We start from the raw sequence: 23,632 nt of genomic DNA, 5'->3' as shown, positions 1-23,632 counted from the left end.
TAAACAGAAGCTCTTACCAAAAATCTAGATATGTGCTAAGTCTTTATATCTCAAATTTCAATATGGTATCTCTCTCTAGTTCTTTTTTAAAATATAAGACAATAACTATGCTCTGATAGTTACTCTACAAAATAGATGGTTTATTCTAAGTATCCTATTTTCTACAAAGTTCTTACTTTATTCTTTTTTGGTTTTTCAAGGTAGTATTTCACTGTAGTCCAGGCTGACCTACAAGTCACTATGTAGACTCAAGTTGGCCTTGAACTCAGGGCAATCCTCCTACCTCTTCCTCCCAAGTCCTGAGATTAATGGCATGTACCACCATGCCTAGCAAAAAGTTCTTACTTTTTAATCACAGCTGTATAATAGAGTAATAGATTGAGTCATAAGTTCAAAATCATCAGTGACAATTATTTTCCTTAGATTTCCTGAGAGCATCCCATCATAACTCCAGTCAGACTCACTCTTGTTCCCTGGCACTTGGTCATTCTGATAGCACTGCTAGCTGTGCGTGTGTAATTCTCCCTCACTGTAATCCTAGTACAAGAGTCAGTATCTGTTTAATGAAAATGAAAGAATCATTTGTAGTATCACTAAATTTAACATTTTTATTTGCTAATTTTCTTCCAAAAACAAATTAAAATGTTGCATCAATATAGTAAACAAGCAAATTTAATTATGATAGCCATGTTTATAATCGCAATGTAATTCCTTTTTCAAGTTTATATATAAATCTCATAGGCACATAGAGATATGTAAAGATTAGCTTCTTAAGATAATTAAATAATAGCAAATAATCTCAAATATGAAGTTAAATCAGTTCTCACCTGAGAATCACTAAGGAATTTACAAGCAAATGCAACTCTGTCACGTACTGCAACTTTGTTTTCATACTGGAAAGAAGACAAAAAGTAAGCAGGTAATTGTACATGCTATAAGTCTCCATATACACCTAAAAGATAAATTTATTTTTAAATGTAATAACAGTTATCATAGAGATGCCGGAAAAGTCACTGATTACTGAAAACATCTTTTCTGATGTAACTCTCACAAAAATAGTACTAAGGTTACTGTCCTGGAAAGTATATATATACTATTAAATACATACCTAATTCAGTTAAAAACAAATCAGCACAATCATATATACATCCAGCATAAAATATAAGCACTGATTTCCCATCCACATGCTAGCCAGGCCCAACCCTGCTTAATTTCTAAGATCAGAAAAGAATGGACATGTCCAGGGTGCTATGGGCATAGATGACATATGGTATGTCAAATTTATGATTGCATCTAATTATTCTAGTGCAGTAATTAATTTGGAGAAACTTAGCTAAGAAAGTTAATCAATGTCTAGGAAATTTGTGAACTGGTTATACCACTACAGAATTTAGAAAAATTACCATTACCTTGTCCTAATTACAAAGTAACAAGCTTTAAAACTAGACACTTTTTTTTTACTGAAAATGTAGGTAGAGCCAGATAATTTTGTGGTTAGCAAAAAATAATTTCAAGACAGTACAAAGACCTAATTTCCATTGGAGCAATTCTATGAAATAGTTTTATTTCTTTAAAAGTCAGATTCCTCTTTGGCTGATACCTACTTTACTATATTTTCTCAATTATAAAAAAAAATAATTTTAGGGCTGGAGAGATGGCTTGGCAGTTAGGATGCTTGCTTGCAAAGCCTAAGGACCCAGGTTTGGTTCCCCACGACCCACGTAAGCCAGACACACAAGGTAGTGCATGCATCTGGAGTTTGTTTGCAGCAACTGGTGGCTCTGGCATGACAATTCTCTCCCCATCCTTCCCCCTCTGTAATAATACATTTTTAAAAAAAATTTTAAAAAGAAGTGTCCAGTACCAATAACTCTCTCTAGGTAAGATGACTCCATAAAACTCTGTAATATATGTCATGTATATACTTCCTTACTACAATATATAAAGTATAAAGCATTTTTCTAATAAGTTGTACTTTCAGAAATTAAAAAAATGATTTTATCTTAAAGAGAGAATAAACTGTAAGATTCAGTTGCATGTATTTTTTTTTTTAGAATTGATCTGGAAAGGGTTATAAATATTATCTGACCCATATTATAGCTTAGAAGTTTTCTGAATGGCTGAGGTTACATTGTGGCAAAGCAATACTAAAGGTCAAAGTTTCTCAATTGAGTATTTTACATTCTTATTGTAACTAAGCATAAAAATATTATATTTATATACAGAAAGTAAATATATCCTTGAAATAGCTTAGATATATAAATTTCTTTCTCAGCTATTCCTTTAGGGATAAGAGAAAAAAGGTACTTATTAAGGGTCATTTAACTTAAAATAAAGAAATTTAATATTTAGGGGCTGGGGAGATGGCTTAGTGGCTAATGGTGCTTGCTCTGCAAGCCTGCTGAAGTTCATATACCCAGCAGCCAAGTACAGCCAGATGCAAACATGTGCCTACTTCAATGCAAGAATCGTGAGGCTCATGGACCAGCTAGTTTGGCTGGCCTTCTCAGCAGCAAACAATAAGAAAGACTGTCTCAAACAAGACGGAAGAAGAGGACCACCAACCTGAGGTTGGCCCTCATGACCTCAAATGCATCATGGCATGCACACTCATACATACACAAACTTTTCTAGTTTCCATCATTTCCCAGCACTTCCTGAAAATATTGTTTTAGTTCTTCATGATATAACACTTACAATTCTTCTGTTTAACAAAAGTAGTAACAGAAGTTTAAAAAAATAAACATTCAAGCCGGGCATGGTAGTGCATGCCATTAATCCCAGCACTTGGGAGGCTGAGGTAAGAGTATTGCTGTGAGTTTGAGGCTACCCTGAGAGTCAATTTCAGGTCAGCCTGGGCTAGAGTGAAACCGTACCTCGAGAAAAAACAAAAATAAACAAAAAGACTAAATAAAACATGAACTAGTTCACTAAAAGTAGTGTGATCATATACTTTGTCTTCCAAATAGAACATGTCTGAAAATGACAAGATGTATGCCTCCCCTGACTAGAAGCAATCAGCTGACCATCAGTGCTGTTTTACTCAACTAAAACACACACATAAAATATTAAAATACATACATCTGCATGTTCAAAGTTAAAGATTTAAACAAGTCAGCTTCTTAGTAAAACAACAAAACTTTTTATTTGCTCTCTAGCTATACATTACATTAACAAGACTATAAAAAGTAAATCTAATTTGATATCCTTTAACTAGCTCTAGGCTGGGAATAACAGTCAAACATGTTTTGAAGGAGTTGAAGATGCTTATGTAAATATATACGTGCATCAAATTAAAGTATTTTATGCTATGCACATTTGAAAATGTTGTTACAGAAAAACTCCAATGGTAATTAAAAGAAGGATCTTGGGGAAAAACAGCTTACCAAAACTCCATCATAAGATCCTGCTTCACTTGTCAGAAATGCAAACATGACACACAGATATGGGTTGTTAAGTTGCAATCGTAGAGTGCTACACATTTCTCTCCATAGGGAGTTCTTCTCATCCGTATACCCTGATAAAGCCATTGCTACCACATTGAGGTTCAGATCTCCTGCATGTTAAAAATAGCCAGCTATTATCATGGTTTATTTTCTATAATTAGGGAAGCTATCAATAAAAGAAAGTTAACAAATAGCCAACTAACCAAAGCAATCAAAAATTCAATATTCCCTTCTTCTACATTTCATAAACCCTAAATACATAGGGATTAAAGAGTTTTAGCTTCAGAAAAATAGGCTCACTTGCATGAGGGTTTTGATTTAGAATGGAAAATATGGCAAGGACTACAAGAAAAAAATTTACATTTTTATATTAGCGTATCATACACATATCCGCAAACCCTGTGCAAGTTTTATATTCCATATCCTGGGGATTGAACTCAGGGCCTCTGCCACTGAACTACATCATGAGCAGTAAGTCTGTCTTTTTTAATTTTTAATTTTTTTATTCCAAGCAGTTTGTATACAGGATGTTATTATTTAGTACCTAAATGAAGAAAAATAAAACCATCTGACCAAAATCACTGCCAACTTTATCAACAAGCTCCTTCATGCTGAGCTATTTCAAAACACTGACAGTAATGGTTATAATTTTTTTAAATGCTCATATTTTCCCATTTCTACACATATAATAAGCATACTTTTACATATGTTTGTGTGTGTCAACTGAAAAATACAGAATACCAGCGGTCAGCATTTTAACTATAACATTCTTTTAATTTTTCTAGGCCAAAACACTATCACAAATTGCATTTAGACACATTTAGAATAAAGCACTATTACCAATAGTTTTTGTTTATTTTGTTGTTGTTGTTGTTGTTGTTTATCAAGATAGAATTTTGCTCTAGCCCAAGCTGACCTTGAATTCACTACGTAGTCTCAGGGTGGCCTCGAAGTCACAGTGATCCTACCTCTGCCTCCTAAGTGCTGGGATTAAAGGCGTGCCTGGCACCGACAGTTTTTAAACATTTGCCCTTGGCAGTTTATAGGGCTCTGGGAACTGGCTAACTGGCATTCAGCCCTGTGGCTGTCTAACCTTCTAACATAAATTTTACTTCAAAAGGAAAGGTTAAATATTTCTTTTTTTCTTACTTATTTTCTATACTATTGTAGTTTTCATATTGCTCTTAATTCTAATCATCCCTTTTCTAATTTTTTGCACATTTTTCCAAGTTACTTGGTGCTTAATCCCTCTGTCTACTAACAAAAACATGAAATATCAAGGCATCTCTTTGAGATATGTGTATAACAATATATTTGTAAACGGAAAGGAGTGGTTGGGCTGGAGATGGCTTAGTGGTTAAGGCATTTGCCTAAGAAGCCTAAGGACCTAACTTCAATTCCCCAGAACCCACATTAACCAGATGCACATGGCGGTACATGCTTCTGGTGTTCATTTGCAGTGGCTACAGGCCCTGCCATGCCCATTCTCTCTATTTCTCTCTTTCTCTCACTCTCTAATTAACATAAGTAAAAAAATTTAAAGGTTTGGTTGACAAACCCATTTTTCTTCAGTACCTAACTCAGTTATTAAAAATCACTAGAATGGGGCTGGAGGGATGGCTTAGCAGTTAAGGCCTTTGCCTGCAAAGCCAAAGGACTCAGGTTTGATCTACCAGGACCCATGTTAGTCAGATGCACAAGGGGGCACACACATTTGGAGTTCATTTGCAGTGGCTGGAGGCCCTGGCATGCCCATTCTCTCTCCCTCTTTCTGTCAAATAAAATAAGATATATTTTAAAAATCACTAGAATGATACCTTTACTGTTGAGGTGGGGAGATGATTCAATGACTAAAGATGCCTGCTTGTAAAGCCTGCTAGCCCAGGTTCAATTCCCCAGTACCCATGCACAAAGTAGCAAATGCATTTGCCCTAACTCACTGTATCCATTTTCTCATTCTTTCTTTCTCCTTCTCTCTCAAAAAATAAAAAACATTTAAATTTATTATAAATATAGGTGTTTATGTCGACAACCAAATTTTCTAGGGACATATGACAAGAAAGAGTCATATAAAACCATAATTAGAAATTGAGAGTTTTTTTCTGTTGGGGCATGTGGAAGTGATGGATATTGACCCCAGGGACTGGTGTGTACTCAACAAGAGCTCTGCCATTGAGTTCCCCCTTTGCCTAGAAATGAATCTTTTTCCATTCCCATACATGTTTTATACTTTCAAATGGAGAAGGCATTCCCTGAGTAAAGGTGAAGGGCAAGATGCTAATCAGGGTAAGCATTAACTTCTCCAATGTTTAGACTGCAAATAATATACTACAGCCAAGTCCATATGTTTCTTTATGATATAAGTAAACTATAGTGAACTAGCAAGTAAGAAGTCAGTTTTCTGAATACTCAGAAAAAAATTTATCTGATATATGTATATATATGTGTGTGTATGTGTATATATATGGAATTTTCAAGTTATATATTCCTGATTTTAAAAAAATTAGTTTTAGCCAGGAGTGGTGGTGCATGCCTTTAATCCCAGCACTCGGGAGGCAAAGGTAGGGAGATCACTGAGAGTTCAAGGCCACCCTGAGACTTCATAGGAAATTTCAGATCAACCTGGACCACAGTGAGACCCTACCTCAAAAAAACAACAACAAAAAAAAAGTTTTAGATTAAAACTTGTTCCTGTAAGGATTCTCTACCAAATCGTCAAAATAAGAAACTTTATCGCATGTCTTTCATTTTGAAAAAAGTATTACAAAGAACCTATGTTTCAATTACCCACCTCAATGAGTAGCATTTTTCAGATCAAGGTATACTTAAAAACCTCCATTGGTCTAAATAAACATGTCATCCAAAAGAGTAAAAAAGTATCCATTAAAATATAGTCAAATGTATTCAACAAAAATACTTGTAAACTAAAATAGTCCAAATCCTAATCACTATGGAAACATTTTATGTCATGTAGATGAGTTATCTTTAAAAGGGAAAGTATTTAAAACAGACACATTTGAAAACTTACTAACATGACATTTAAGATACAAGTTAGTTTGTAACACACCTAACTCAAGGCATGTAGTTTCTATATGCTATATCATATACTGGTTTACTTTTTAACAAAAATTTACAAAATGAGACTGATTAGGTAATTGAAACTTATTTGTAACCTTTTCCCAATTCTTAGAATAGAACCTAATACCTTTGTCTGAAGATGCCCCTTCATTCAGGATTTGGATTGCTTGTCGAATATCCAAGTTGAACAAAGCCACAGCAGCAGCTCTCTCCCATTCCCCTTCTTGTACAAGGGAGTTCAAAAATGGCCCCACATCTACATCTGTTCCTTTCTTTATCCACCCACACAGCTGTAAAGCCAAGATTCTCTCTTCATTTAAGTTCTGAATATCAGTTTGTTTGTCCAACCCACTCCAATTATGTTTGCTGCTTTCCACCATTCCTACAACAAAACACATTTTACATTGCTTTGTTTATTGCTATTTTGAAATATATTAGGGAAAAGAAACTATTCCAATAACATAGTTAGAATATTCAATTTCTTAGCCACAAGTTTATGGTAACATGAATATGAATTATGCCACAGATATAAAACATTTTGCACAATAGCTAAGTTACTTAAAAACTGCTGAAATTGGGCTGGAGAGATGGCTTAGTGGTTAAGCGCCTGCCTGTGAAGCCTAAGGACCCCGGTTCAAGGCTCGGTTCCCCAGGTCCCACGTTAGCCAGATGCACAAGGGGGCGCACGCGTCTGGAGTTCGTTTGCAGAGACTGGAAGCCCTGGCGCGCCCATTCTCTCTCTCTACCTCTATCTGTCTTTCTCTCTGTGTCTGTCACTCTCAAATAAATAAATAAATAAAAATATTTTTAAAAAACTGCTGAAATACAGTATATGTTCAGATGAATGCAGCTGAATCCAGCTTCCAGAAGTTTCTCTGCACCTTAATCTGAAATACACTGTGATTAACTCAACACTCACAGTTTCCTCTATTTCCTTCATACTGCAGTTAACAGAAGCTCCCATATTTTACTCTCAGCAATCACTTCTCCCAGTAGAACACAAGCTCCAAAAAAGGTAGGTAGCATTAATTATTGTATTTGCAAGGAATACTCATTGCCTAATATTCAGAAGAAGCCCTTAGACTCTCTTCCTTCTCCCTTTCCCTCCTCTCTTCTATGTATGTACAACTCAACAAAAAGAAAGGAACAGATCACTTCATTTATCAAACATTGTTATATGGTGCAAAACTGTATACATTAAAAAAAAAATGAAAATGCAACCTTCAAAGCACTTTATGGTAAACAAAAAAGTAAAAATACACTGGGAATGACCTAACTATGCCCCCAATACTTCATATCATCATTCTTTTTTCATAGCAAGGACTTAATATTTTTGTAGCATTATTTAAGTTGCAATCAAGGCAACTGATTGTAATGGCAGGGTAATTTCACTTTGGATAATACTTGGTGCCATATGAAGGTAACACAGATAGACATGAAACTTAAGGACTCCACTAACTATAGCTCAGATTCCTAAATCTTATAGAAAGTGTAGTCATTAAATTAGCATAATTATCATAGTTAAAAAATTATCAGAGTAAAATGAAATATAAATGATAAATGAATGTTTTTATTCTATTTGTTATTATAGTAATCTACATTTATAATTTATAATGATTACACATTTATGTAATTATATATAACACAATGATAGTTATGTAAATAAATGAAACAGGTTTGTAGAATTTTTAATTCAACTTACTGCTTCCAAGTCCTGGAAGCTGTACCCATGTATAATCCCCTCCCCTTGAATAAAGTGGAATCAGTAACTTGCTTCTAGACAAGAGTATAGCAGAGGTGAAAGAAATTTAGAGACATGATTATATTGACATTGAGTGAATCAGTGGAAGGTTATCTTGGGCAGACCTGACTTAATAAGGTGGCTCCTTTAAAAAAGGGCCTAAAATAAAAGAAGCAACAGGAAAAGTAGAGATCTCTTGCTGGTCATGAAGAAGTCAATGCTACCACATTGGTGAGAAAGTCTGTGAGAAGGCCATGTAGCAAGGTACTGCAAGCAACCTCTAGAGCTAAAGAAAGCCCCTCACCAACAATGAGAAAGTAAATGGGCATCTCAGTCCTACAACTGCCTCCTAAATATGCTGGGTACCATATCCTTCCTCCTTTTTTGTGGATAATACAGGAGATGTGAACCTCCCTATCGAAAGCCATCTAAATTTCATTCCTATAAACTTTGCTTTATCGCCTACCCTATATATCTTCAACTAGTTTCCATGGTTGTTGAATTCTGTCAACAACCACATGAATTTGATCAGTACTATGATCTCTAGAAAAAAACAGTTGAGCCTGAGCAGTGGGCCTGACAAGACAGTGGAAAGAAGGTAATGCATGTCAAAGAACTGTCCAAAGTTGACTAGCTATAATCAGTCTGGTCAAGACATCAAAGGGTTGAACATTAAAAAACAACAACAAGAAGAAAAAAAACCACTTACAACTCAGTTGTTACTCTTGGCAGGGGGAATGTGAGCAGTGTGTGTATGCATACCTGTGTACAGATGCACACATGCACTCTGCATATCAGGAGGCTACAGGAGGATGTCAGGTTCTCTCCTCGATTACTCTTTCACTTATTTCCTTGAGACAAACTTGGAGCCATCATTTTCAGTCAGATTGTCTGTCCAGCAAGCCCCAACATCTGTCCTAGTTCCATCCCCAGAAGAACTTGGGTCAAACTCGTGGAACCACATCCAGCTATTTATGTGGGAATTAGGGAATCAAACTCATGCGGGCTTCAGGCCAGCTCAAGTCCTCTTGCTGTTGTGGCAAGTGCTCTTAGCCCCTGAGACACACCTCAGCCCCAAACTTGGTTGTCACTTTTATGTTAAATTTTATACATATGTATCTATGTATATATTTTTGAATCACTTAGTCTAAATATTTGTAAAGAGTAAAAATAGGTCTAAACTCTCCACAATACCTAATTCATACTTTCAAATAATCTGTGTGATTATCAATATGTGGCACATCTAAAATATAATCCATGTTAGTACTTTAAGCATATTTGATTGCTTCTCAGAAATATTTGAAGACAAGCTGTAAAATTTTGGAAATGCAAAAGCTGTTAAATAAAATCATCATTATTATTACTATACTTGTGGTTCTGGCAATTAAATCACTTGCACATGCCAAATAAATACTCTACCACTGAGCTACATCCCCAGCCCAAAAGATTTTGGGGATGGGGTGCTAAGGATAGAACTCAGGACATTATGCATGCTACATATACAATATACCACTAAACTATAGTTTTGGCATCTCTTCAACTCATCATGTAGCTAAAGATGACTGTGAACTTCGGACATTCTGCCTCCACCTCCTGAGTGCTGGAAACAGGAGTGTGTTCCTACCCTTGTCTATAAAGTGCTGGAGATTTAAGCACAGGGCTTCATGCATGCTGGGCAAGTACTCTACCAACCGAGTACTCTACCAAACCTGTCCAAAGTTAGGTATTTTAAAAATGACTAATGTTAGTTTAAGGAAGTATACCTTGGGAAGCTCAGAGACCTCTTCATAGCTTGACAACTATGTTATATTCGAATGAGGCTATCTATAAAGAAATATGATACGATGGGTTTGCTTATTTATTTATTTACAAGCAGAGAGAGATAGAGAGAAGAGAGATAGACAAGAGAGAATGGCCAGGCCAGAGCCTCCAATCCACTGCAAATAAACTCCAGATGCATATATCACTTTCTGCATCTGGCTTTACATGGCCACTGGAGAATCAAACCCCGGTCATTACACTTTACAGACAAGCCCCTTAACTGATGAGCCACCTCTCCAGCCCTACCATGGGTTTCAAATAAATATCATTACATTATGATTTTAGAAACTTGGAAATTTTGTTTTGTTTTGTTTTTCAAGGTATGGTCTCTCACTCTAGCCCAGGCTGACCTGAAATTAACTATGTAGTCTCAGGGTAGCTTTGAACTCATGGTGTTCATCCTATCTTAGCCTCCAGAGTGCTGAGATCAAAGGTGTGTGCCACCACGCTCAGTCAAACTTTGAAATTTTAACATATCCATGAAAAAGAAATAAAACCTATGCATGAAATACAATACTAAATAATAAAAATGTATTCCCTGAAAATGGTATCATTCTCATTAGCAGAATCAATGTTTCATTGATGACTGCAAAGAAAACAAGTTTACTTAAACACTAAAAAAGGTTTAAAAATTTTTCAAATCATCCAGGTGTGGTGGTACACACCTTTAGTTCCAGCACTCGGGAAGCAGGAGGATCACTATGAGTTTAAGGCCACCCTGAGACTACATAGTGAATTCCAGGTCAGCCTGGGCTACAGCCAGAACCTATCTCAAAAAAAAAAAAAAAAATCAAATCAGTATGTCAATTATAGATACTAATTTATTATACACACATATATAAATAACAAGAAAATAATCCATTATTTATAAGAACCCTTTGGCATTAAGCAAAAACAACAAAAAAATCTTAGTTATTTAATTTCTGCAACTAATTTTGAATAAACAAGTTCTCTAGATCTGAGTTAGGTACAAAAAATAGTTTCAATATGTTTGACTGGAAATAGGCCAATCTTTATTATATAATGTTTTTCCATCTTAAAAAGAAATGGGGTTGGAGAGATGGCTCAGTGGTTAAAGGCAGCTGTTTATAAAAACTGATGGCCTGGATTCAATTCTCCAGTACCTTGTAAAGCCAGATGCACAAGGTGGCACATGTATCTGGAGTTCATTTACAGTGGCTAAAGCCCTGGCATCCCCATACTCATTCTCTCTCTGTCAGCCTCTTTATTTCTCTCTGGTCTCTTTCTGTCCCTCTCTGTCTCAAATAGATAAAATTTTAGAATATTTAAAAAAGAAAAAGAACATGGGCTTCCCCTAATCAGTCTTTAAATATGCTTAAATCAATGCTACATTAAAAATGCAAGTAAGCAAAACCCTCCCCTTATTCTAGATTAGCCCCTGCTATGACAGTTACCATTTTATCCTATTCTTTAAATATGTGTAATTGATAGCTTCAATTCTTTAGCCTACTCTAAAATTTCTAACCTAAGTATAATTTGCTGACCATACCACACTTGAAACCCTTTTTCTTATTTCTAAATCCAATGAGTACTTGTTAGTTGTCTTGTTTAACTGGATCTGAAACAGGGACAGTTTAATAATAAGCTTCTCTCTTCCCTAGTCCATATGAATACATGGGTCTTCTTGTCTTTATCCTTCCCATCATCCACTGTTTACTTTAAGCCATTTCTTTCTGTTCTTACTCTGGACAACTTCATTTATACTATTAAATCTCAGTATTTCTAATACTTCTCTCTAGTTATATTCCTCCCATGAGCTTTGAACTCACAGCCCATGGCCCAGTGGACTAAGGAGCTATCTCAACTTCAATTTACTCCAAAATAAACTTTCTTCTATACACTCTTTCTTGGTTATTCTCAATTAACTGATGCTAGAATCAACTTGGTTTCCAAGCTAAATATGTCTGTTTGAGTTTTCCACCTTCTCTATGGCTGTATCTAATTAATCATTAAGTTTTGTGCCACTCTTTAATTTATCTACATTTCTCTAGCCTTTCTTTCACTAACTTTGGTAAAGACAACCACCACTACTTACTTGAGTACTAGAGGCCTCTACTTCACATCTATACGTATCAATCTTAATTCCTTTTCCTATTTATTCCGCACAGAGTGACAGTTAAAAAACAAGCCTAGTTCTGTAACTACTCTTTCAATTCTTCCTTATTGAGCATGGTGGTACCTGCCTTAAACCCCAGCACTGGGGAGGCTGAGGTAGGATGAACACTTTCAGTTAACGGTCAGACTATGACTACAGAGTGAGTTCAGGTCAGACTGGGCTACAATGAGATATGGCCTCAAAAATAAAATTAATCAAATAAGTAAATGTCCTTCCTACCTTCCTTTTTACAGGATAAATGTCCATAAATCCTTAACATAACTTCTAAATCCCTCTGGAGTCAGTCTACTGCTTACTTTTCTAGTCTCCACTCTTTTCCACACACTCTGCTGCAGCCACACTAAATGTGCATCTCTGCACTTTCCCCTCAGCACCAAGAGCACGCTGCTCCTTGCCTGCACCTCTTCACTGAAGTGTCCTGCTCCAGGAAGCCTTTCATCCTCATCAGATTTGAAATTCTTATATATAAAAGTCTTCTCATTATAACTGCCTGCTTACTTAGCCACACCTGAATAAACATAAACCTTCCAAAAGTAGAGATATTAACCTTGCTTTATCTCCAGAAGGAAAGAGATTTTCCTTATTTTCATTTTTTTTTGCTGATAGTTACATTTACTATTAGGATAATTTCTAGCATCTAGTCAATACTTAATGCTTACTAAATAAATAAACTTTATAGTTGTAAAAAAAAAAGAGAGTAACATGGAGAAAGCATTACCTTAATTTTCATAATAAACACTCATTTGTCAAAATTAAATTTAGCTATCTGTTCTAATAAACTTGTACAGTAGATTATTCAGTACAAAATGATTTAATGTATTGAATAACTGTGCTGAATTATTAGATACAATTAAGTAAAGAGGTATTACCACATACAAGAAAAGATGGGAACTGGAGAGATGGCTCAGCACTAAAAGGTACTTGCTTGCAAAGCTTGAGGGCTCAGGCCCAATTTCCCAGTACCTATGTGAAACCAGATGCACAAAGTGGTGCATAAACCTGGAGGTCCTCTGTAGTGACAGGAGGCCCGGACACACACATACTCATTCTATCTGCCTCTTTCTCTGTTTCAAATAAATTAAAACAATAAAAAGAGGTTGGGCATGGTGCTACATGCCTTTAATCCCAGTACCTGGGAAACAGAGGTAGGAGGATTTCCATAAATTCAAGGCCACCCTGAGATTACACAGTGAATTCTAGGTCAGCCGGGGCTAGAAAGACCTTACCTTGAAAAAAACCTAAATAAAATAAATAAATAAAATGAAAACATAGAGAAGATGGGCACCTAGGAGTACCATCTTTGACACACACATACACATTCTCTCTCTCTCTCTCTCCACACACACACACACACACACACACACACACACACACACACACCAAAGTAAAGACAATCTGACAAGTCAACAAAAAATTTTCTAACAGTAATCTATTATCATTTTAACTCAAGGCTGGAATATTCAGTTTATCTTCACTATACCAGAAGCATTAAGAGTATTCTACTTTTTTCTTGGCTTTTCCTTAGAAGTATTCCGTTGGCTTGACTCTAAAGCATATCAAGAGAAAACAAATGGAAAGTCAATCTCTGAATAATTGAGGATGCAACGAAGCCTGACCCACTACATTGTTAAAAGACTACACATTCTAGAAACATGGTATCTCTGCAGCTGTAGGTCCAAACTCACAAACTATAGTATTTAGGTTCATATGTGGTAATATACTGTGTCTGCCCTTTATCTTTGTGAATTAAAAAAAAAAAAATCTCTAAACTTATTCATTCTGTTCCTTATGAGAAAAGCTACTTTTCTAGTAGAGATCTAATAGGGCATTTTATTCTTAGTTTACCAATATTGATATTATATTAATTTACCCAATAATTGATTCCTTCATGCATTCATCAAGGATTTTCAGGTATGGCTTCTTCAATGTAGGCTATACTTCATGTCATATCATAGTCCTTCTGAAAGTATTTGGGCAACAAAATAAAAACATCTTCTTCAATTAAAGATTTTTTAAAAAATTATTTTATAGCTGGGCATGGTGGTACACACCTTTAATCCCAGTACTCCAGAGGCAGAGGTAGGAGGATCACCATGAGTTCATGGCCACCCTGAGACTATAGTGAATTCCAGGTCAGCCTGGGCTAGAGTGAGACTCTACCTCAAAAACAGCCAAAAAAATAAATATTTAATTGTACATATGTGTTCATATGGGTGCGCCAAGGTCTCTTGCCACTAAAATTGAATGCCTGTCAATTTTATGTGGGTGGGTAAGGGAATTTAATGTGGGATATCAGGATTTGTAAGCAAACACCTTTAACTGCTGAGCAATCTCCCCAGGGCCTAAAGATCTTTTAATTTAGTTTTTTTTTAAAGGGGGAGGGAGGGGAGAGCTGCAGAGATGCTTAGCAGTTAAGGAATCTGCCTGCAAAGGACCTAGGTTCAATTCCCCAGGACCCACGTAAGCCAGGTGCACAAGGTAGAACATGTGTCTGGAGTTTGTTTGCAGTGGCTGGAAGCCCTGGCATGCCCATTTTTTCCCTCTTTCACTCTCTTCTCTCTCCCCTTTCTCTATCTCACTCAAATAAATAAATAAAAATAAAATATTTTTTAATGAGGCTGGAGAGATGGCTCAGCAGTTAAAGCACTTGCCTAACCGTCCCATTTCAATTCCCCAGTACTCATAGAAAGCCAGATGCACAAAGTGGTGCATGCATCTGAAGTGCATTTGCAGTGTCTAGAGGCCCTGGAGCACACATTTTCTCTATCTGCCTCTCCTCTGCTTGCAAATAAATATGTTTAAAAAGCAAAAATAAAACTTAAAAGTTTAAATGCAAACTAGCAATACACAGCCTATAAATTGTCTTGTATAAGACATCTCAAAGTGGCTCTTCACTTCAAAGGACCAAAATTCCTTCAAAAAAGCATTTTGGATATAAATTCAATCAGGCACTAATTAAATAATTAATTAAAATATTTAAGCACAAAAGGGTATTTATGTACACAATCCTAAAATAACCATAATTTAACTAAAAAATGAGTATCAAAATAAGGATACAGAAGTTATAACCTTATTTGAAAAGTAAAATGGAATTTTCTTACCCAAAGATGATTTCACTATTGATTTAATTCCTGCATAAACCAATGATCCTTTGTTGCCTGGAGATTTCTGATCCATATCTTCTGTATATTGCTTCATAAGTATTTAAATGCATAGGAAATACTAGTAGTATTGCATAATAAAATATTTCAAAGCTGAATAGACTTTAATTAAGAGCCAATTCATAATACATGTCCATATGAATAAAGCATTATTCTATTATACACTCTTCTTCCTTCTACATAATCTACAAATAAGTATTTCAAGAGTTTAAAACAATTTTACTTTATATCTTAATATTATATAACTATATATAAAACATTCAGCATACTCACATGACTTTTCTGCAAATGTCAAGAACATTTCTATCAAAAAATGACAATGCAAAGGATATAGTGCAGAGTATACCAGAGAGACTTGAGCTGTGGATCTTCATTTCCAGCTAAAATGTGGTTTCTCCAAACCTGTTCTGTATCCAGTCCATACCTTGATAAAGCTCGAAGGCGCATTTTTGTTGCTATGTCTTTTTCTAAAGAATTATCACTTTCTTCTTCTGCACATTCATACAAATGACGACCACAAGCCCACATTAAAGATGTAATTGGACTCCAAGCAAGAGATATCCTTTCAAATACAGTGAAGTCAGACATTGTTCGGTTGGGAGTTACAACTATCATTCGATTTTGACTTGTTGGATGCCATGCAAAGGAAGCAATGTAATTGTCACAAGGCTGCACACTTCTTTCAATTATTGTGGGCTCAGTTTCATCCCCAATGGGAGTGGGTGTATGTTGCATATCATACAACCTAATAATATTACTATCCCTTGTTAAAGTGGCAAGCAGACCAGTCCTGGTTGGACACCATGCTACTTTTGTTAAGGGCTTTGGTTGCTCAGTCAGAGTTAAAACTGGCTTCTCAAATTTCCTAAGATCCCATATTGCAACCTGACCTTCATAGAAGGAAGCAACCCGATCATGGAAGTATGGGTCTACTGTCACCCCCTGAACAGCTTTTGTATTTACAAACATCTTTTGGCTTGTATTCCGAAGATCAAAGATGGCTAGGTTCCGATGCATTCCAGCAAGGAGAAGTTTTTGGTCTCGTGGAAGCCAACACAGAGAAAGACAAGCATCATTCTGTCCTAATTCATAAAGTGGTTTTGTTACTAATAATGTTGTTTCAGCTTCACCTGCTGAAAGTCTCACTTTTTCCATGGCAACAATATCAGGAGTATATTTGCTGCAGATATCCCATATTAGCACTGAAAAGTCAGCTCTGTGTTTATCTAGACCAGCAGCAAGCCAGTTATTATCCAATGGATTCCACGCCAGAGTATTGCATTGTCGTGCATGTTTTGGAACAAATTCTTTTCCTATCAAATCTTTAAATTTTGAGTTATGATCTTGACCAAGACTTGTAAGTACAACTCGACCATTTGCTTGTCCAACAGCTAGGAGACATTCAGGATCATAATTAAGATACCAAGCAACACATTTCATATAGGGTGTGTCTGAATTTATAGACAGTAGAGTAGCTGCCGAGTCTTCAGATAAGCGTAAAGATCCAGCTTTGAGTTCTGAATTCACAGTAGATTCTACATGATAAAGGCTCAGTTCTGAGTCACATACAACAAATCTATCAACCTGGTGTGGTGCCCACAAAATATCAGGTTTGGTACCGCTCATGTTTACTGATGTACTCAAAAAGTCCAGTTAGGTCCATTCACTGAAAGTATTTCAAAATAGGGTTTAAAATATCAATAAAATACAATGATGAAATTAAACAAAATATTCATAAAGTCAAAAATTCTCTATATAAAAGTAATCCCTTTTTCAGTACATTTATATTTCTTCTTCCCTCCATCTACAGAATCAAGATAATATTCATTTATTACAAAAGAAGAGCAACCACTTCCTCCAATAAAATGAACCAACAGGGATCTGAGAAACCTATGTCACCTTTATTTCCCATGATCAATTATCTTAATTATACTGCTACTAGTACCTTCACTCTAACCTCAGGGTAATAATAATGTGGTAAGTAAATTAATAAGTATAAATCTTTGAAGGGGGAAAAGCTTGAAAGCAGTATGAATGTATGAATCATGTTTCTAAGCAATAGTTAGAACAGCACTGTTAACAACTCTCTCAATAAATCCTGTATCTGTGCTATTATGGGAGTACCTAGTAACATGTGGCTACTGAGCACTAGAAATGTGACTGGTACAAATTTTAAACTTTAACTTGTAACTAATTTTAATCTACCAGCTATACGGTCATCACAATAAACAACACAAATTTAAAGAACAACATTGGTTTCTTCTTCAGCTTTCAACACTGAAATGTATGCAGAAAATATGAGGCCTATTTCTGGCTCTGCTCTACATTAGTTATGGGGAAGCCTCATTTCTAAAATAATGAAGGTGGTTTAGATTAGTATTTCTCAAGCTTCACTTAATTGTGTCCCACTTGTAATTCCTGCTACTGAATACTTTTCTTTACATTTATTTTTAAATCTGAAGATCAATTTTATCAACAGGTTTCTAATTTATGAGTAATGAGTGCTATTTACATTTACCTAATTTACACTAAAATATAGAACTATTAAAATACTTGATTTTTTTTATCGAAAATCTTCCCATTTATAACAGCATACACATTATCATACCTAGGGAAAATAAATTAAGCAATTAGAGGCTCTTGTAGTTTTCAATTCTATAAATTCTGGATGTACTGAAACAAGATTTTTAAAAAAATATTTTATATTTATTTATTTGACAGAGAAAGAGGGAGGGAGGGAGAGAAAGACAGAGAGAATGGGTGCGCCAGGGCCTCCAGCCACTGCAAATGAACTCTAGATGCGTGCGCCCCCTTGTACAGCTGGCTAACGTGGGTCCTGGGGAATCAAACTTGGGCCCTTTGGTGTTGCAGGAAAATGCCTTAACCGCTAAGCCATCCCTCCAGTCCTGAAACAAGATTTTGAAAAAACAAATATTCTCAGCCTGGGGAGATGGCTCACAGGCTAAAGGCACTCACTCGCAAAGTCTGCTAGACTGAATTCAATTCCCCAGAACCCACATAAAGCCAGATGTAGTAGCACATATATCTGGAGTTTTCAGTGGCAAGAGGCCCTGGAGAGCCCAAATTCCCTCTCTCTTTGTGTGTGTGTGTGTGTGTCTCTCTGCTCACAAATTAAAAATATATACATATTTATTTTCTTTCTTATTAACTCCAAAGCCCAGGATAAATAAATAAATATATATATACACACACACATACACACACACATATATATATACATATGTATATAGTGTGTATATACATACTGTATATATATATATATATACACAGATATATTATATACATATATATAAAATTTGGGGATGAATGTATATTAGTGCAGATATACATGTGCCACAGCCCATATATGGGAGTCAGAGGACAACTATGGGTGTCAATCTTTGCATTCCAACTTGTCTGAGGCAGGGTCTCTCATTGTTCAACAGTGTATTCATCAGGCTAGCTGGGCCGCAAGCTTCTTGGAACATTTTCCTTCTTTCTTGCTGTAGGTTTAATGGGATTACCAGTGTTTGCACTAAAAGAACCAGTTTTACGTGGGTTTGGGGGATCCTAAATCAGGTTTTCACTCTTGTATATCAATAGCTTTATCCATTGAGCAATCTCCCCAGACTTCAATTATACTTTTATTTATTTATTTATTTGAGAGAGATGGGGGTGGGGGCAGATACAAAGAATGGGCATGGCAGGGCCTCCAGTTGCTACAAACAAACTCCAGGTGTATGTGCCACCTGGTGCATCTGGCTTACATGGGTACTGGGGAATTAAACTTGGGACCTTAGGCTTTGCAAGCATCTTAACCACTAAGCCATCTCTCCAGCCCTCAGTTATATTTTTATTTTTAAATATATGTGTTTCTGATGAGGGGACATGATAAGGTCTCTTGTCGCTGCAAATAAAACGCCATATACATGCATCACTTTTATGTGGATGCTAGAGATTCAAACCCTAGTTGACAAGCTTTGCAAGAAAGGGCTTTAACCAGTGAGCCATTTCTCCAGCTACCAATGATAATCCTTTTTAAAAAATATATTATGGGGCTGGAGAGATGGAATTTATTTGCAGTGGTTAAAGGCCCTGATGTACCCATTCTGTCTATGTGCCCACTTCTCTTTCATAAACAATTTTAAAAAATAAAAAAAATGCAAGAGAAAGTGTTACTGCAATTTTAACATTCTTTGATTTATATGACTCTCAATGAAGAATCAATCAACATCTGTTCTGATGCTACATGAAAAACACTTATGTTACCACCTACAAACTCTTATTACAATATCTCATACAATTGCTATGTAATTTACAAAATGAAAATTCAAGAATTCTGCATGAAAAATAGTAATAATATCAAGACAGTAACAGTAGAGCTTTAACTAAGGGCTAGCTATTCTAAATGTTGGGTCCCATGCTATTGCACAGGCTGTACATTATGAAGGTGGCTATGTAAAATTGTGCCTATAACCATTCAGTTAAGAAATCTAATATACATATAGATGGGTCCATGTTCATTAACACACCTAACTATGAATGTGATAGAGAGCAAAACCAAGACTATGAAATTCTTCAGCCACTCACTAACTTAGACCCTAGTCTCATAATGCCTCAAGACAATAAAACCAAGATAGAATGTGTATCATTTCCATCTTACACAGTTGTGGTAAAGATGATGAACTCTTTTCTTTACACAGATGTTTATATAACTTATGATCCTTTCAAACCACCCTGTAAGTTTATGCTTCAAATGCTGAATTGATGGGTAAGGAGTGGGGTCTGATATAATTATAAGTTATATTTAGGTCCTCACCTTAAATTTAACAAGTGCTCACTTCCCCCTTCAACGGTTTCTCAGCAAATGCAAGTGAGGTTGAGTCTGTTCATTACTGGAACATCTGTAACAACACTATCCAAAAAATAGTTAGCCACCACATCTAGCAACCACATTTAAAAAAAAATTAAAATTATATCTTATCAGCCGGGTGTGGTGACGCATGCCTTTAATCCCAGCCCTTGGGAGGCAGAGGTAGGAGGATCCCTGTGAGCTCAAGGCCACCCTGAGACTACCTAGTGTACACCAGGTCACCCTGAGCTACAATGAGACCCTACCTTGAAAAACCAAAATAAAATAAAATAATAACAATATCTTATCAAACCCATCCTAGAAGAGTTTGAAATGTTTCAATATAAAAACTACTAAGCAAAACCCTACAGTATATATTATCCGAGTCCAACCCACTCTAACACAAAGGTATACAATCACATGCTTTTGTATTGTCATCTACTTTTTTTTTTTTTTGGCCAAATTACAGTATAAGGTGGCAGTTTCAAGAAATGTGCAGTCTTGCCATCTTCAAGAAGATGCAATACACACAACTAGATTTTCCTTAAAATAACTTATGCCAAAGGTCTGCGAAGGTAGTCATGTACTAAGCAATCTGGCAAAGCAAAAGCTTTATTCATGCTCAGGAATCCGCATTATTCGTATCAGAAGGAAACAGAGCTCTAGAGGTGACAGACCCTTTAACAAGTAGTTAATGGTACAGGTGGAACAGGGGCATGTGGCTCTTCCGGGTAAACCAGAAACCCAAGGTAGACTCCCACGCTCAGACTCCAGAAAAGGACTCAGCTGTGCACAACCCCGCCTCGGGGAAGCTGGGGGTGGGAGATGCGGACTGGGTGGGCCCAGGGAGGTGGACACGCGGCCTGGGGATCCCAGGGAGATGGATACGCGTCCGCCCGGGGGCAGGAGGAACCAAGGGAGGTGGACACACGGCCTGGGGGGGAACCGAGGGAGGTGAGCACGCGGGCCGCGGGGACAGAGCGAAAGGAACAACGTCCGCAGGCTGCCGCCAAGACCGGCCGCGGCTGCCATCCCGACGAGTGCCCTCGACCCGCGGCCTTCTCTCCCCCGGGCTAGCCACGGCCCTCGCGGAGGATCCAGGCTCCGGGCGAGACAAACACTGCCCGGGCCGCACTCACCGACCTGAAGCGCCGGCGTGCTGCCACACAGCCGCTTCCGGCCTGGACACCGCCCCTCCCGCCGCGGGCGCGGGGACGTGGGCAAGATGGCGGCGGGCGCGGGCCGGGACCCACGACCACAGCAAGGAGCGCGCCTCCGCCTCGGCCGGGAGCTGCCCGCTGCGAGTCCACGCGCCCGGGGCGGGGCCTCAGCCAGGGAAGGTCCCGCCCCCGCCTGGACGCACCAGCTCGCAGGCTCCGCCCCTCGGGCCGCTCCTAGAAGCCAAATGACCTCCTGTGACAGTTTGTGTTGTCTTACTAGTAGAATGGATCTTAATTTCCTTTGAAATGTTTCTGCCGGAAGTTGTAGTAGGAAATGTAGGGTGTAGAGCTCATGATTTAGTCACTCCACAAACAAGTCTTGATCATTTCCTATGCACCAAGACCATGCTGGAACGCTGAGAGGCAGGAATGAGTAAGAAGACATGATTTCTGTAGGAACAGGTTTATGTAGAGCGATGACCCTTTAATGATAATACAACACTACCCACGACATCCAACCGCTCAGTGGAAGGGGGACCATCAGCAATGCTTTCAGAAGACCACTAAGATGAGTCTGAAATGGGAATTTTGAGGCATAACAATACACCAATATGCCAAGTCACCACCATATTTAGGGTATCCCGGATTCTTGTCTTATGAATTTAAAGAATTAAAATCCACAGAACAAAGGGTAAGGTTTACAGAGACTTTATTAGATTAAGTGAAAGAAAGAAAATGCAGAGAGCTCCCTCCATGTGGAGGGCCAGAGGAGGTAGAGCGCCTATGTGGGAGTAAGGGTTGGGGTGTCTCTTCTCCTCTGTGCCTCAAGCTAAGAGGGAAGCTTACTAGAAAGTTCAGGAACCAGCCAAGAGAGCTTGTGTCCCAGGTATGCATCTATTTATAACCTTACTGTGGTAGGTTTCACCTTCAGGCTTAGGTAGGCCTGAGTGAAAGTTGATTGGTTTGGGCTAGGGACTGGCTCAGGAAGAGGGCAGCCAAGACACCAGGTTCTGGGGACTGAGCTTGACCAACCACAATGTCAGGATTAGATTTAAATTCTAGGAAAGGGGACCTCCCTCCAAGAAGGAGCCCAGGTTTGTGGAAAAACAGATCTAAGGAACTCCTTTTAGGCCAGAGATAAGTCAGACCATTCTCTGATCACTTGCAAAGTGGAGGTTGCAAGGGCAGGCTTAAAGGACATCCCTGCCTTTACTTTCAGGGTGCAATCACCCTAACTGTATCAAGACCACAAAAAGGCTAACTATATAATTAGCTAAGAAAGGGAAGGGAGGCAGGCAGGGAAACTTGGTAGACAAAAGTCACCTAGACCTGAAAAGGAGGGTGATAACTCCCCAAACACTGCTCTTACTTCAAAAGGAAAAAGGGAAAGTTTGTTCTGGAGCCGAATGTAAGTGACCATGGACTCCAGGACACAGATTTAGATTACCTCTTGTAGCAACAGCTTCAGGTTCATTGAAATGAACTCCCAGACCAGGCACAGTAGTCTTGCCTTCCCCTTAGAAAGCTCCTAAGCAGAGCCTCAAAGTTCAATACTGTCTGCACTTAGCATTCTCGAACTCTCATCAGATTAGTCCATAAAACTTGGTTTACCACTCCAGAAGGCATCTTCAGTTGCAAGCACCAAGTTCGTGTCCATTCCTCCAAAACAAAGGTTCAAAGACCAACATTCTATGCTATGTAATCACAAAGGTATTTAAAAACAAAAAGGTCCTGGTACATTGCACACATTTTTTATGGAGTACATAACAGGAAAATACCTGTATTTTGAAATAAGGCCTGTGCTAATTGTTCCTGAAACTTTTCCTTCATCTGTCAGGAATATCAACTTGGGTAGTGATCTTCATTCTGTGTTCCTAAAGGCAAGGGCTGCACAGGAGAATGTTTAACCAGTTGTACTGTGTCCCTCTGCATTCCATTTTTCATTTCTCCCTCTGATATGGCACTAAGTCAAATCCTTGACTCATGAAAAACAGTGTCTAGGGTGTTTTTATCTAAGTGGGTATCTTGTGTCTGCAATACCATGAGTTTAACAGAATTTATTCTATTTTTTTATAGATTTACTTAGAGTATTAATAATACAGGGTCCTATGGTAAGGCTTAAGAGCAGTAGCATCAGAGGACCAGCAATAGAAGAGACAGGGTGGTTAGCCACGGTGACCAACTAAACACAAACTGAAACCAATTATTAGTGGCTCATTTCTGAAGTCCTTTCCTT

The 23,632-nt window shown here is 37.5% G+C and overlaps 1 protein-coding gene across 2 annotated transcripts in view; it reads right to left on the bottom strand.

Moving 5' to 3' along the window:
* Positions 1 to 21,481, bottom strand: part of Mios (meiosis regulator for oocyte development) — a 45,639-nt gene extending 24,158 nt beyond the window's left edge. The window contains exons 1-7 of one of the 2 annotated variants that reach the window (XM_045160910.1): positions 21,380 to 21,481; positions 20,204 to 20,299; positions 15,717 to 17,050; positions 15,325 to 15,423; positions 6,652 to 6,906; positions 3,387 to 3,556; positions 828 to 893 (exon numbers count right to left, since the gene is read on the bottom strand). In XM_045160910.1, the coding sequence (XP_045016845.1) occupies positions 828 to 893; positions 3,387 to 3,556; positions 6,652 to 6,906; positions 15,325 to 15,423; positions 15,717 to 17,010 (1,884 nt within the window). In that variant the 5' untranslated portion in view covers positions 17,011 to 17,050; positions 20,204 to 20,299; positions 21,380 to 21,481. The remainder of the gene's footprint in view (positions 1 to 827; positions 894 to 3,386; positions 3,557 to 6,651; positions 6,907 to 15,324; positions 15,424 to 15,716; positions 17,051 to 20,203; positions 20,300 to 21,379) is intronic. The other variant, XM_004656189.3, reaches the window with a different exon arrangement.
* Positions 21,482 to 23,632: the final 2,151 nt, after the last annotated feature.

The sequence above is a fragment of the Jaculus jaculus genome, chromosome 10 (assembly GCF_020740685.1).
Source record: "Jaculus jaculus isolate mJacJac1 chromosome 10, mJacJac1.mat.Y.cur, whole genome shotgun sequence".
Classification (NCBI taxonomy): Eukaryota; Metazoa; Chordata; class Mammalia; order Rodentia; family Dipodidae; genus Jaculus; species Jaculus jaculus.
The sequence above is the reverse complement of the archived record's forward strand: the minus strand, read 5'-3'. Positions and strand labels throughout refer to the sequence as shown.